This window comes from Cebus imitator, unplaced genomic scaffold (genome assembly GCF_001604975.1).
Source record: "Cebus imitator isolate Cc_AM_T3 unplaced genomic scaffold, Cebus_imitator-1.0 Scaffold141, whole genome shotgun sequence".
Classification (NCBI taxonomy): domain Eukaryota; kingdom Metazoa; phylum Chordata; class Mammalia; order Primates; family Cebidae; genus Cebus; species Cebus imitator.
Window position 1 is genome coordinate 2,968,588 of NW_016107456.1, and position 15,789 is coordinate 2,984,376.

The following is a 15,789-nucleotide window of genomic DNA, read 5'->3' on the forward strand; positions in this document are numbered from 1 at the left end:
TTACCCAGGCTGGAGTGCAATGGCACGATCTCAGCTCACCGCAACCTCCGCCTCCTGGGTTCAGGCAATTCTTCTGCCTCAGCCTCCTGAGTAGCTGGGATTACAAGCACATGCCACCATGCCCAGCTAATTTTTTGTATTTTTTTTGTAGAGACGGGGTTTCACCATGTTGACCAGGATGGTCTCGATCTCTTGACCTCGTGATCCACCCGCCTCGGCCTCCCAAAGTTTTTTCTTAAAAAAAAGTATTTTGACTGTGTATCCATTTATTAATATTTACTAAACTTATAACTGAAAACTTTTATTAAATAGCTAACATTAGTAGTTTACTATGCATTTTATAAAGGAGAACATAAGTTTAAGTTGATGATCATTGCATACACCTTATATTTTGATATTTCAAGATATTCATTCAAATATCCATTAAGCATATAATGTATGTCTAGCACTATTCTAGGTGTTGCACAATTTAATATGTTTCAATATTTCAACAATGTAATATTTTGGTACCTTTTATGCTGTGTGAAACTTTTGTATGCTTCTTATTCAGTCCTTTATAATTTAAGTGTTTCCTCCTTCCCAAACGTAGCTATTACTATTTATAAAGGGGGCATTTATTTTTCCTTTAAGTTATATACATATTTTAATTTTTGAAGTGAATGAATAAAATTGACTGCTATTTCCTGCATCTCCCAACCTGCAATCCTCCTCCCAACCTCTGGCACTTGAACAACAAAGATTAAGGTAATACTAACCCATGAAAGTTTTTCTTTAAAAAAAAAAAAAATTAAGCATGGAAAAAATATCTTCTATCAGAATGGATTGAGTCGTATTCCAGTCCCTAACGGTGAGAATGGATTCACCTTTGCCCACATCAAAGCATCATTCAAGGAGATAGCAGATTTCCCATCTTCAAGAAAAAATACAGGGCCCTGCACACAGTGAGAGTTGAGGAAAGAGATGAGGTTACAAATTTGCAAAGTATTTTTAAATTTTCAAAAAGAGAATCACTGCAATTAAAAAAAAACCATCATATTTAGGCAATGCTAATGAAACTTTAATAATATGAGAAAATTAGTTTTTTTTTGAACTGCAACAAAATATAGAAACATTTTTAAATGTCTTAACATTGTCATTATACCCTCATATCTGTCAAAATAGAATTGTTTTTAATTTAAACTCTTTAAATACAATAGTACTGCCAATGACAATACGTTTTGTTAATCTAGTAATTGCCACAAAATTTACTTATTCTATAAAAGCATATATGCCTAGTAGTAGGCTTAAATATATTTCAATATTTTAATCATGTAGCCTATATCAGTACAGCTGGGGTAATTATTTTTTATTTATTTATTTTTTTTGAGACGGAGCCTTGCTCTGTCGCCAGGCTGGAGTGCAGTGGCGCGATCTCGGCTCACTGCAACCTCCGCCTCCTGGGTTCAAGCAATTCTCCTGCCTCAGCCTCCCAAGTAGCTGGGACTACAGGCTCATGCCACCACGCCCAACTAATTTTTGTATTTTTAATATAGACGGGTTTCACCATGTTGGCCAGGATGGGCTCGATCTCTTGACCTCGTGATCTGCCCACCTCGGCCTCCCAAAGTGCTGGGATTACAGGCGTGAGCCACCGCACCCGGCCTGAGGTAATTATTTAAGCCAGAAACTTTAAATGTGTTCTCTGGAAGATGAAGAATATTGTTTTATGTTGTATGTATAACTTAAAATATGATTAGTCAGGTGATTTTCTAGCTTATTTGTAATTTAGTTCCATCATTTATGATATACGCCAGGGTAGTTATAAAGAACTAAATGTGAAACATTTTCAATCTATATTACCTAGCTCTGAGAAGGAAAAGCATAATTTCAAAAACACAAAATAAAATACAAATTTTGTTTTCTTAATTAGGTGCTAAAGCTGTTGAATTCTGGGTCTGATTTCAAATGATATAACTTGTTAGCAAATTATTTCTAGAAAATGGAAAGCCCATCATAGGACTAGGTAGAGTAGACAGCTCCCTATTAGCAGATACTGGAAAATTTCACAATTACAACCCAAACACATCAACTTTCTGTTGAAATAGAAATATCCTGGCAGGATAGGACTCCATCTATACCAGTCATGTGGGCCTCAGTGTATATGAGATAATTAGTAGATCTTTTCCTGGATGTAGGTTTGGCTACAAAGAGGTTAGATGGTATGTTTTAGGTCAAGGTCAGATGGAGAAAAGACACGTGAAGTTACCAAGTACTAGAAATGGTATACAAAGGGCAGAGAATGGCACTGATGACATACCCCAAAAATTTCATAATGTTTTTTGTTCTTAACTAAAAGTTATTGAATTTCCTGACTTGGTTCTTTATTTCTGAATATACATGGATAATAAAGGTATATATAACTATGTGACCTGTCTTTTGGAACATACTGGTTATGTTTTGAGACTTAACTAGCTTACAGTGGCAAGCTAAGCTATAGTTAGGGTTTATATCAGTATCCAGCTATTTCATTAATTTTGGGTGGCTATGCCAAAACCTACCTTCTTCATTGGCCTAGCATGTAAGCATTACAGTAATGTAACTTTTCACATTATATTAGAAATACATAAGAATCTGTTCAATAAGATGTGTATATTTTGGGGAGGTGGGGATGTTTTAGTCTAATACATAGTCTCCATCTGCATTGCAGGGGATTTGGCTTTGTTCATGGAGACACCTACAACTAATCCTGGCTCTAAGATGATAAAGACTTCTCTATTTCTTAGTGATAATGGCACCCCTGGGTCCTATTGGGAGGCTCTGGCATCATTCATCATCTTTGATTTGATTGTACATTTGTTGTCTAATCCTTGGCAATTAGACACCCCTCATGATTGATTCCAATAATTTTTAATTGCTGAAAAGGTCAGTAACTTGACATAAGAACATGCACATTATAGTAACAATATAATATACATCTCTCAGTTTTAAATTGCTTTGTATTTATTCATCAAGGATGGTGACTAGCAAGTTAATGTAATCTACTGTGATATAATCATCTGTTGCTGACTGTTGCTTTGTCTTCCTTATTTATTTCCCTCAGGATATGACCTATATGTATTTTCAAACATGGTTGTTACAAAGTATACATATCATTTGTTACTAAGTATACTTATTACATGACTTGCTTCTATGGTAAGAGTCAGTACAATGATTGTATCTGAATTTATTTTAGGCAGAAAGAGGTCACTTGTACTAACTATGGAAGCACTACAGGTAATATTTTCTTACTGGGCCCCAGTCCTAAATTACCAGCTTCCACCCAAATTAGGCTTATTTTAAGATAACATTTCAAAAAGTAAACAAATGAAAATGGTGGAATACACCTGTTATGCCTGACATTAGGCTTTACCTGGATTTTTAATCCCGTAAGACAAGAAATGTGAATATCAGAATGACTTGGAAGATTTGATCCAGTCACGAAATCTGGTCCAATAATTCCTTTCAGTGACTCTTCTTTTAGTCTCTTTAATAAAGCTGCATGAACCATTCTTTGTGAATCAGAAGGGGGTGTATACGGAGAATCTTCTAATGATCTATATTTTCAACAGATGTCAAAATTTCATTTTGTAGAATTATAGAATTTTTGACATTTAGATTAGAAATTATCCCTGATGATTATTTAGTTCCCCTTTATTGATGGAGGCAAATCACCTTCAGACTTAATTTATAGTAAAACAAAGGACTTAAATGGCAGAAAAGTACGGCATTGTAAATTATTGCTGTATATATGTCAAACCAAATCAAGATTCATTATTTGCTAAAATTAATAATGAGACCATGCATACTTCCAACAAATTTGTGTATAACATCAAATACCGTCTGCCTTCCAAGTTTTATATCATATTTACTCACCTGTTGGTGGACTGTGTACAAGCTCTCCATGCATCCAATTCCTCAGAAAGATATTCAATTTTTAAAGGTACTGACACCTCCCGACGTTTTAATAGCTGACTGAATGTGTGAAAAAGAAATTAACATATGATACCAAAACTAAGATATCAGAAAAAGCAAACATTAAATGGGATTTTAGATTTATATATTTCTGTATACAGAGATTATACATTATATATAACATACATATAGAATATTTTCTAGATATGCATATACATGCTCACCGGTATATTTAGCAGAGACCCTGGCAAGTCAAAGCTATTCAATAAACATTGGGTGGATGAGTAACTGAGTGAGTAGATGAATAAATGAACTGCATAATGTATGGAGAATGGTTGGACAAGTCAACTGATGCCACAGTGAGGGAGAACACTTAACTATGACCCTGATCATTTAATCTTGAATGACAGAAAGAGAACACAGGAGGCGTAGATTTGAGAAGAAAGATGATTTGAATTCTGAGCATATTGACTGTCAGGCTGGAGTTTAGCAAACTGTTGAATATACACATAGGAGCTTGAAGAGTAGGCTATGCCTGAATATAAAACACTGGAGTTACCTCCATAGAGGTGATAGGTGAAGCTAAAAAGTGGTGAGGTTTCTGAAGCACACAGTATAGAAAGGAGAGGGGAGAGTGTGGAGTTGCAGAAGTAGAGTGGGATGGAGAGGAGGAAAAACGAAAGCAGAGGAGGAGAGAATGAAACTTTGGGGAATCATATATTTAGTCGGTTAGGAAAATAACCATAAGCAGCAAGAAAAGATGGAATTGTCAGAGAAGATAAATTCTTTAATATTAGGAAATTATTAATTTCTCTTTCTAAGCTAACACATTCCCTAAACTTAGTCATATTCTTTCAAGTGTCTCTTCCCTTGCAAATAAAAACCATTCTTTTTCTTTTTGATATTAATTTAATGCTTAAGAATTTTTCTCTTTTATTATTATATATAGCTGAACATACTTCGTTAAACACTATTTTACTTCGATGTGATATATCCTATTCCTCCTATAATATCTTTTAATATTGTTAAATGATCTTTCCAATTTTGGTTATGCTACCTATGTAGAAACAGATTTTTCCCTGAGCATGCTGATAGTATTAATTCCATATTATTCCTTATTTTCACTAGGTGACAGCTAGTGTTTCACCTTCACAATAGGGAGAAGTTAGGAATGAGAAAGCCTGTTTCTCTCAGAATCCCCTGCCACATATGAACTCAGAAAAACTGCTTAACCACAGACCTCTGCATGTTAGAATGGTCACCTACGAAGCCACATAGCTAACTACTAGACTTGGAAGTAGGTTTTTATGGAAGGCACTGTGAATTTATTTTATACTATAAGAAGTTTTATGCACAAGGGCTGAAGTTAAACAAATTGTTAGAAAATGTGGGAGTATGGCTAATAGGTTATCACTGAATATAAAATATTAAAATAGTAAGTAATCTGCTACTCAAAAACTCCCTTTACTTTGCTTTATCTGCTGTAGAGATTGAAAAGCTAAAACATCCAGTTTCCTATTTTCTTTTAGTGAGATCTGGGCATAAAACCCTGAGGAGGACTTTCCTTCCTGAATAACATGGTCTTGTCAGGAAAAGTCCCTTGTGCTCTCTATCTTTCACTCTTACCTCTTTTTCCTTCTTAGCATGTAGTTGTATTTCATGGAGGGCTAGCATCTATCTTGTAACTGTCGATACTCAAGCAAGAGGAAATAATCCAAAAATGTCAGAGTGGAAAGAAGGGAGTGTCAGGTCATTGATAAAATCACTGCACAGGAGTAACAACCCTAGAATGCTTATCTCAAGTGTCTTGATATGAAAGACCAATAAACTCTAGGAATTTAAGCTAGTAATAGAATTTTTATTATTTACAGCCTAATGCATCCCTAATTTATGTGCTGCTTTATTATAAAGCACATGCTGAATAAACATATGATACTTGTAATAATATATTTGATACTTTCTATAATCTACTTAGAGACTATCTATCTTAGTGAAAGAAATTGCTCTAATGTCATGATGGAAGAAAAAAACCTTTTTTTTACCTTGTGTACTCATAAAGTGCTGGAACAATGCTTTGGTACTGCCTTCTGATAGCCAATAATGCACCAATGTAACCACATAGTATCAGCAACTCATTTCGAGCTCTAAAAGAGAGTATATTTATTTCTGTAAATCCCACGATTTGAAGCATAGATCATTACTCTGACACACAGTTCATGGACTTGTATCTCTATATTCTGAAAGGTGACATTTATGGCAATATATGTTTAGAAAATTTTCTAAACTTCAGAAAAATGATTTATTCCTCAGTTCCTAATTCTTAGCCATTTATGCTATATCATCAATTATAATGTAAAATAAGAGTCTTTAAATAGTATTTAACTCCTGCTTGTTTTTCTCTATTTCTCGGCTGTTTCTTTACGTAATTTATCCCTAATGAACTCCTTTGGTCAGATGGAGGGATTCCTGGAATACCGTGTAGACTCTAGGAAAGGGTAAAGAATGTCTTCTCCAGTTCTTGCTAAGGGAATTAGCCAGTTTCCCAGGCTGCTGCATCATTTTTTCCATATAGGCTTTAAAACAAAAAGAGCCCAAAGCCTCTTTTTTAAATTGTACAAGAGTCTCTGACGGCTTTAGTTATATAGATAAGAATGTCTTTAAATGGTACTTAAATCCAGGGATGGTGTCTATTTTCTACTTTCTAGCACGTTTACTTTCTTCCCCCAAGCACAGTATGATGCTTTGCACACAATGGATGTTTAATAAACACGACCATGAGTTTCTTAAGGACTTGATGTCCCAAGCTTTGAAGCTTGTTTCTTTAAACCAGGTGTGTATGTGTGTGTACATATATATATATATACAAACATACATGGACCCAATATTATTAAATGGGACCACTAATATTTAATATTCTGTTTCAAGTTGACCTCTACATTTTTCTTAAAAATATAACAAATAAAAATACAATTTTTCTACAAGTGTAGCTACCTGTCCAAGACAATCCGATTTCTTCATCTGAATACCAAAAACAATGGAGTCGCTTTAAAATATCACATAGATTTACTTATAGATGTTGCAGAAAAGTACTCACTCCGTATATGTATGCAAGAGTAATTTTTCAGTACGAATATAGCTCAATAGGTCAAGAACAGGGTATATGGTATCCAAAGTCCAGTCTGAACTACTGATGTATTCTAGAAAAATAAAACCAGATGAAAGATTCATTAAATAACAGTCTCAAAATTTATTCCTCCATTTTTTAACTTATATAATTAACTTTCTGTCAGTCAGTCCTACCTACCTTTTTATCTTCTAGATCACAACTATTTTCCTATTCATCCTCTCTCAGGACCCCATACCATAAAATTGGAAGAGATGCCATATTTCACATCAGTATCACTCTCCTTTTTATTTAGGATGACTGGTTCTTGGTTTTAAGGCTGATCATTGATATAGTTTGGATGTTTGTCCTCTCCAGAGCTCATGTTGAAATGTAATCCCCAGTGTTGGAATGAGGAGGTGTTTGAATTATGGAGGTGGATTCCTCATGAGTTTCTTAGTGCAGTCCCCTTGGTGATGAGTGAGTGAGTTCTTGTTCTGAGTCCACATAAGATCTGGTTGTTTAAGAGTGTGGCATCTCCCTCCCTCTTTCTCTATCTCTCACTTCCTCCCTTCTCCCTGCTGCTGCTCTCACCAAGTGATATGCTTGCTCATGTATCACCTTCTTCCATGACTAAAAGATTCCTGAGGGCTCACCAGAAGCTGAGCAGATGCCAGTGTCATGCTTCCCGTACAGCCTGCAGAACCATGAGCCAATAAATCTATTTTCTTTATAAATTACCCAGCCTCAGGTATTTATAGCAATGCAAAAATGAAGTAAAACAATCATTAATATGAATACAAAGATCAAATAAATGAGTATATTTTAAATTATACTACCAACTAAAAACTTACCTTTAACAAAGCTAATACCAATAGGAAGGGCCTTTTCAGGTTCTTGACTTAACAAGTAATATTTTACAGTTTCAAAGATATTGTCATCTGCATGGGCTGTCTCAGCTAACTGCATACATTCTTCAACTGTGGGTAGCTTACACTAGAAAATAATTGATTTGAAAATAATGTCACTAAAATTCGCAGGGATAAATACAATAATGTAAGTACAAAATACTTTCAATTTTCATAGTATGGTTTTCTTATTAAAGTTGTCTAAAATAGATGTAAATGAAATTATTTCAATTAAGAGAATAAATTTATGGAAATACCTTTAAGATCTAAAAACAATAAGAGGGGATATTAGCCAATGAGTCAGTAGTTTTCCATCACATGAATACCTAATAAATAAATAAAAGTAAATTGTCCTGATTGTGATACTGGAATTAGCACCCACAAATGCAATGTAGCATCCAAATGATGAGATTAATTATGTTAGAAAAAAATATATTGATCATTGTCAAAAACTACATTAAATGCACCAAATATAAAGGGTGTGCATTATTACGTGTCCTCTACATTCTAATTTAACTTCACTTGGCTTTTGAAACAAAGCAACCTTATTTCAGAGACACAAAAAATGTAGAAGCTCTAAAAGTTTTTAGCTTTGACATTTTGAAATGCCATGAAATAATTTCGTTACTATAGTAATGAAATAAAAATCCACATCCCCCATTAAATTTTTTGTTGTTGTTAAAACTGAGACTCTGATCCTCCCTCAAGTAATTTGGTCTGCTTCCTTATAATGTAGGTAATCAATAAGCTACCTTTTATAACAATTCTGATGTGTTTGTAATTGTTAAAGCTTAAATGTTCAAGTTTGTGAACAACATTGATAAATAATTTCATGGTTTGTTTCAATTTATTAATGTGTTCATTTCATATTTACTGTTTAAAAATTAGGTAAAACGAACATTTTACATCTCATTCTCTCTCTCAAAAAAATTACAACAAACTGAATTAAGGGGCTTTCATATATATAACATTTCATATTGTTTCCCCATCCTTACTCATGAAATGCCAGTTATTTACTAAGCAACTACTATATGGTAGGTACTGTGCTTGGCTAGAGACATATGTTCTTCACCTTGATAAATGCTCACAGCATAGAGGGAATAAAAAATGACTCCCATTTAAATTTCATTTTCAAATATAAGAAGAGTAAGATGATCATCCTTGTAATTTTTATCCTGTTTCTTCATGAAACACATTTTAACATTTTCTCCAAGGTGCATGCCATCACCAAATTGAATTTACTGATTTCCTAAATATTTATCTTTTAAAATTCTAAAAGTTGTTATATAAGTAAGCATCATATGTAAATATATAGTTTTTAGTGTTACTGACAGTCCCCAACTTATGTTTTGACTTTATGGTAGTGTGAAAGTGAAATGCATTCAGTAGAAACTGTGCTTTGAATACCCACACAACCATTCTGTTTTTTACTTTTATTACAGTATTTAATAAATAACATGAGGTATTATTATCATAAAATAGGCTTTGCGTTAGATGACTTTGTCCAACTGTAGGCTAATGTAAGTGTTCTGAGTACGTTTAAGGAAGGCTAGGTTAAGCTACGATGTTTGGTAGGTTAGGTGTGTTAAACGCATTTTTGACTTAGAATATTTTCAACTTACGATCAGTTTATCCATTGTAACTCCATGGTAAGTCGAGGAGCATCTGTACTTGTGAAATTGTTCAGAGTTATTAACATCTTTACACCTACTCACTAGTCTTTCTAAAAAGTAATAAGGGAAGTCTGACCAGAAAGTTTAATTATGTCCTTTTAGAATGTGTGATGAAAACATGAGGTGAATAATATTCTTGCCTTATCATTAAAAGCTGTCTCAGCTAACTGCATACATTCTTCTACTGTGTGTAGCTCGCATGAGAAAATAAGTCATTTGACAATGTTAGTAAAATTTATAGGAATAAAAAATAGTACACCTACTAAATATTTCCAATATTAGTAGTGTGGTTTTCTTATTAAAGTTGTCCTAAATGATATAAATAAAATTATTTGAATTAAGAGCATATATTTATGGAAATATCTTTAAGATCTGAAAATAATAAGTGAGGTCATTAGCTTAAGTCTTAAAGCTTAGACAAGACATTTAGCCTCTCTGAGCCTTGACATTAACATCTGTACCTTCTGCCTCACAGGGTATCTGTTAGTGTACATGCAAACACTACCAGATAATGCATAATTTAAAAACTGCCACTTTCTTTCATATGCATTTTAATTTCAACATAAAATAGCTTTTAGTTGTCATGCTAAAAAAACAAAGCATAGCTTTAAAAACAAATAATTCACAGACTACAAAGCATATAAAGTAGTTAAAATATCCCATCATCTCATAACCCACTGGTAACTCTGGATATTTATTCTTTCACAAGTATTTTCCCTGTCTCAACACAAACACATTCACGTACACATACACATATCCACCCATACATTCTCTCACACACACACTTTTGGCCAATCTGTATTAATACAATACTCAATAAATATCTGTTGCTAATGAATAGGGCTACTCACTCACTAGGCATAAAAGAATCAAGGTTCAAATAAGTGAAACAAAACTTTGTTATTTTAGAAGCTCAGGATGAGAAAATATTACACGTATATCTTGTCATTTTCTTAGAAGAAATTGTAGGTATCTTCCTAAATATACTATAAACAAAACAAATATGTACAGTCACAGTTATTTTCAAACCCAAATCATATGGCCATGCATAGTTTTGTGATCCGCTTTCTATTTAAATGTTTCATAACCATATATTCATGTCAATAAAAATAGAGCTTCATGATTTTTAACAGATTAATAGCACTGAAATATAGAAATGTACTATAATTTAATATAAATAATCTACTGAAATTTTGGTTTTTACATATAATATTGATGCATGGATTCCTACATTCTGCAAATATGTATTTTTAAAGCACTTTAGAAAAATGCATGTACATTTCATTATATTTCATTAATTCTTTTAAGGATCCTAAGTTGTCTATTTTAAAAAGTTATCTGACAACATACTTCAAGATGCAAAGCGTACAGTGGAAAACACTTGGGATTTGGAGTTAGACTGGCTGAAGGTGAAATTCTCACCCCACCACTAACTAATTCGGGCAAGTTCCTTACCCCCTCTGAGTTTTCTTTGTATAATTATCCCTTGCTTTTCAAAGTTTTATGAGAAGAAGACACAAATATACATAAAGATTTAGAAGAGTGCCAAGCACTAAGCAGAAGTTCAATAAATGTTTTCTTATTCTTACCATTTTTGTTGTACTTAAAGGTATCCCAAAGGCACCATACATTTGTTTCTCTGCAGGCATCCCTATTTGCTTAAACCTAAAATTAGTTAATAAATGGTGTTGGGAAAACTGGCTAGCCATGTGCAGAAAGCTGAAACTGGACCCCTTCCTTACACCTTATATAAAAATTAACTCCAGATGGATTAAAGATTTAAACATAAGAGCTAATACTATAAAAACCTAGAGGAAAACCTAGGCAATACCACATTGAGATACCATCTCACGCCAGTTAGAATGGTGATCATTAAAATATCTGGAGACAACAGATGCTGGAGAATATATGGAGAAATAGGAACACTTTTACACTGTTGGTGGGAGTGTAAGTTAGTTCAACCATTGTGGAAGACAGTGTGGCAATTCCTCAAGGATCTAGAAATAGAAATACCATTTGACCCAGCAATTCCATTATTGGATATATACCCAAAGGATTATAAATTGTTCTATTATAAAGACACATGTACACATATGTTCACTGCAGCACTGTTTACAAGAACAAAGACCTGGAACCAACCCAAATGCACACTGAAGATAGACTGGACAAGGAAAATGTGGCACATATACACCATGGAATACTATGCAGCTATAAAAAACGATGAGTTCATGTCCTTTGCAGGGACATGCATTAATCTGGAAACCATCATTCTCAGCAAACTGACACAAAAACAGAAAACCAAACACTGCATGTTTTCACTCATAAGTGGGTGTTGAACAATGAGAACATGTGGACACAGGGAGGGGAACATCACATGCTGGGGTCTGTTGGGGGCTGTGGTCTAGGGGAGGGAAAGCAGGGGGTAGGGAGATTGGGGAGGGATAACATTAGGAGAGATACCTAATGTAGGTTAAGGTTGGGGGGAAATGGAGGCAGCAAACCACTATGGCATGTGTATACCTATGTAACACATGCCATGTATACCTATGTAGCAATCCTGCAAGATCTGCACATGTACTCCAGAACTTAAAGTAAAATAAAATAAAATAAAATCATAGCACTGCATTCCAAACCACAGTGTTTGATATCATCAGCATACCTTATCATGAAGGTCATTTATCTCTTCAGTACACCCTGGGTAGAAAGCACAGAGTTTTATTAAATGTAGTTCATTATCAGGAATCATCAGGAGAAGATCAGCTGCCAAATTCCTGTTAACATAACAAAAGGAGATACTTCACTGAGGAAAAGATCTAAAAATAACATTCATAATTATCTCGAAGAAAGGAAATTCATATAATATGCTGCTCTTGCTTTTCCATTTATGAAAACAGTACTAATTACCCACTTAATTATGGAACTACTTCAAATGCAGATCACCCAAACCAAAGGTCATGAACAACAAATGTATTTATAAATTCCTAAATATTAAAAAAACTAAACTTTACATACATGAGTCTTAACATACTTGTAATTAATTTTATTATTACTGAATAATTCTCTAACCACGTAAGTAGTTTTGAATATGTGCTGTGAAGTGAATTAGAAAGCAAACATTGTGAAAATTAACTCTCATCAACTTTTGTTACGCCTGTCAATATTGAAAAATTATATTAGCCAGATCAATGAAACCAGTGGAATATTGAGTTATTTTAAGTTCATAATTTTTGTATCCCACTTATTTCTTAAACAATAAGTAGAAATTAAAGATAAAAATATAGTTTTCTTATTTATTTTTTTTTTTTCTTTTGAGGCATAGTCTTATTCCCTCTATCGCCCAGGCTGGAGTGCAGTGGCAGGATCTCAGCTCGCCTGTGCCTGTTGGGCTCAAGCAATCTTGTGCCTCCACTTCCCTGCTAGCTGGGATTACAGGTGTGTGCTACCATGCCAGGCCAATTTTTGTATTTTTAGTAGAGACGGGGTTTCACCATGTTGGCCAGGCTGATCTTAAACTCCTGGCTTCAAGCAATCCACCAACCTTGGCCTCCAAAAGTGTTGGGATTACAGGCACGAGCCACCAATCCTGGCCTACTTACTTTTTAAAGATTCAATCAATGGAATAAAACACTTAAGGCTTTTAAAAATATAAAATGGTATGTACTTAGAAGATTTATATTAAAATGTTTTCTGTAAAATCCTCTTGAAATCACTAGGTGAGGAATTTTTGGAGGCATGCATTATAACTGAGAAAACACTTAACTTTCAATAATTCAAGATATTCTGCTTTTAAAAAATTGATGTATAGCCATACGGAATAGGTTACATTAGAATAGGTTATATTTCATGTGAGAATTTATAAAGCCCTAAGCTGGGGCCTCTGAGAATAAAAGCCTATTTCATCTTCTTTGTGAAGACGTCGGTAAAATCTACATTAGTCATTTCAGTAAATCAATTTTTTTTTAATTTAAGAGGTTCTTAATTAAGAATATAATGAATATAGAATAGGAATAGAGATAATTTGCAACCTCTGGTGTGAAATCCAAAATTTTACTAAAAAAAAAAAATACATCACAAACTATCAGGATAGTAACATTTTAACTGAGGCTTACTTTGATGTTTTTAGAATAAGAAAAACTTTAGTGAAGCTTTTTACATAAAATATTTTGATAATTTGACATTTTACTAAAAATTTTCTAGATAATGTCAAGAGAATTGCTAAAAGATTACAACAATTTTTCGTATTATTTTCCTCTAGCCATTTAAAAATTATACATAATATCTTTCAAAACTGCTACATTTTCTATTACATTGGGCAGGTTCCAAGTTAGAGTAGTTTAGCTGTTTTTGCTAAAATGTATGAATGACATCATGTGTTTCTTTCTATCAAAATTTAATAACAGTTTTAAATAGCGTCCATGAAAATACAGAAATTATCATTTGCTTTTACTGTATATAAAACAGCTGTGCTAAAATTCTATTCAAACTTCAATGAGCTACAGACAAAATTTGACATTTTTAATGTAGAATTATGTCTTCATACAGTGAAACTTGCAGCAAAACCAGTTAATTTCCTTCAACGTTTAATCAAGTTCACTCTTTTTTGAGAATTCAGTACATGAAAGGGGACAAATGCACGTATAAAAATGAAATTGACCAATCAAATGATCTAAAATCTAAAATTTCACTATCAGAACAGGTATTTTATTCTGCTTAGCTGACTTAGCCATTATTTGGTATTGTACAAAGTCACAGTTCATTTATTGTATAACTTTTAACTATAAAATCATGAATGATTATAAGAACTTTTCTCATTACTTTGTAGTCAGGTTTCATGTGCTATAAATTATAACATATGAAATTATGATACATGAATTGGCATACCATATATGGTGTGTAGTATATGAACTGGCCATAAAACGATGTGAAAATTGTTAATAAATATTTCTTAATATAGAGATAGTATTCAAGTAATAAGATAAAGGCATGTATAAATTTTTAAACGAATATGTTTTTAAATAAAAGTAGATAACACCAGATAATACCTGTATCCAACAGATGGAAAGCTAAAAGAAAATATTAAATATGAATACCATGATTATATGATCAACATCAAGAAGAAACAGACTTTTACCAGTAAATGTAAAAAACATGAAATGTTTATAGTTTAAAAATTATGCACATTCTTTGTAAATGATGTAGCTATCTTTTTAAAATCTGTGCAACTCTACAATAGCCATGAGGATTACAGATTTCTCCTGAAAATAAAGCTAATCAGCACCATATTTAAGCTGCTTCCTGGATTCTGGTACACATATGTATGGATATATTAAAAAAGAACTCTTGGGGTATGGGAGTTACAAGAAGAAAGTTTGTTTTTTCTTAAAAGTAAGACACAGTGAATTGAAAAATGTTTAATTATATTATGTAATATATGATGTTACAAAATGGGTTTGAACTCAGTATGAAGACAATGAGGATGAAAACCTTTATTATGACCCACTTCCATTTAATGAATAGTAAACCGATTTCTATTCCTTACAATTTTCTTAAAAGCATTTTCTATTCTCCAATTTACTTTATTGTAAGAATATAGTAATACATACAGGATACAAAATAGGTTTTAATTGGATATTAATGTTATCAGTAAGGTTTCCAGTCAACAGTAGGCTATTAGTAGTTAAGTTTTGAGGGAGTTGGAAGTAACAGATGGATTGATTGGCTGCTTGCTTGTTATTTTGTTCCCTCATTTTTTTCATATCTCCGTTATTAAGCACAATTATTGGCATACCCATTTTTAGACTGCATTCTAGCCCAGGCAATAAAGCAACACTCCTGTTCTCTCTCCCTATTCCTCTTCCTCTTTCTTCCTCTCCTTAATTCTTTTTCTTTCTTTTAATTATTCTTTTTTTCTTTCTTTCTTTCTCCCTTTTTTTTTTTTTTTTTTTTTTTTTTTTTTTTTTTTTTTTTTTTTTTTTTTTAAAAAAAAAAAAAAAAAAGAAATAGCCAGCACTAAGCACAAGTGATATTGGCCAAAAGTCTCCTTCTTGGCCAGGTATGGTGGCTCAGGCCTGTAATCCCAGCACTTTGGGAGGCCAAGGCAGGCAGATCGCTTGAGCCCAGGAGTTTAAGACTATCCTGGGCAACATGGCAAAACCCCATCCCTACTAAAAGTACA

At 33.2% G+C, this 15,789-nt stretch overlaps 1 protein-coding gene across 6 annotated transcripts in view; it reads right to left on the reverse strand.

Moving 5' to 3' along the window:
* Nucleotides 1–235: 235 nt before the first annotated feature.
* The window catches only part of WDR17 (WD repeat domain 17), a 118,901-nt gene continuing 103,347 nt past the window's right edge, over nt 236–15,789 (reverse strand). For 3 of the 6 annotated variants that reach the window (XM_037743346.1, XM_017542217.2, XM_017542215.2), the window contains 8 exons: nt 14,657–14,677; nt 12,274–12,385; nt 7,888–8,029; nt 7,025–7,127; nt 5,973–6,074; nt 3,892–3,990; nt 3,389–3,572; nt 236–932 (listed from right to left, as the gene is read on the reverse strand). In XM_037743346.1, coding sequence (XP_037599274.1) covers nt 813–932; nt 3,389–3,572; nt 3,892–3,990; nt 5,973–6,074; nt 7,025–7,127; nt 7,888–8,029; nt 12,274–12,385; nt 14,657–14,677 — 883 coding nt within the window. In that variant the 3' untranslated portion in view covers nt 236–812. The remainder of the gene's footprint in view (nt 933–3,388; nt 3,573–3,891; nt 3,991–5,972; nt 6,075–7,024; nt 7,128–7,887; nt 8,030–12,273; nt 12,386–14,656; nt 14,678–15,789) is intronic. The other 3 variants (XM_037743347.1, XM_017542218.2, XM_017542216.2) reach the window with 1 other exon arrangement.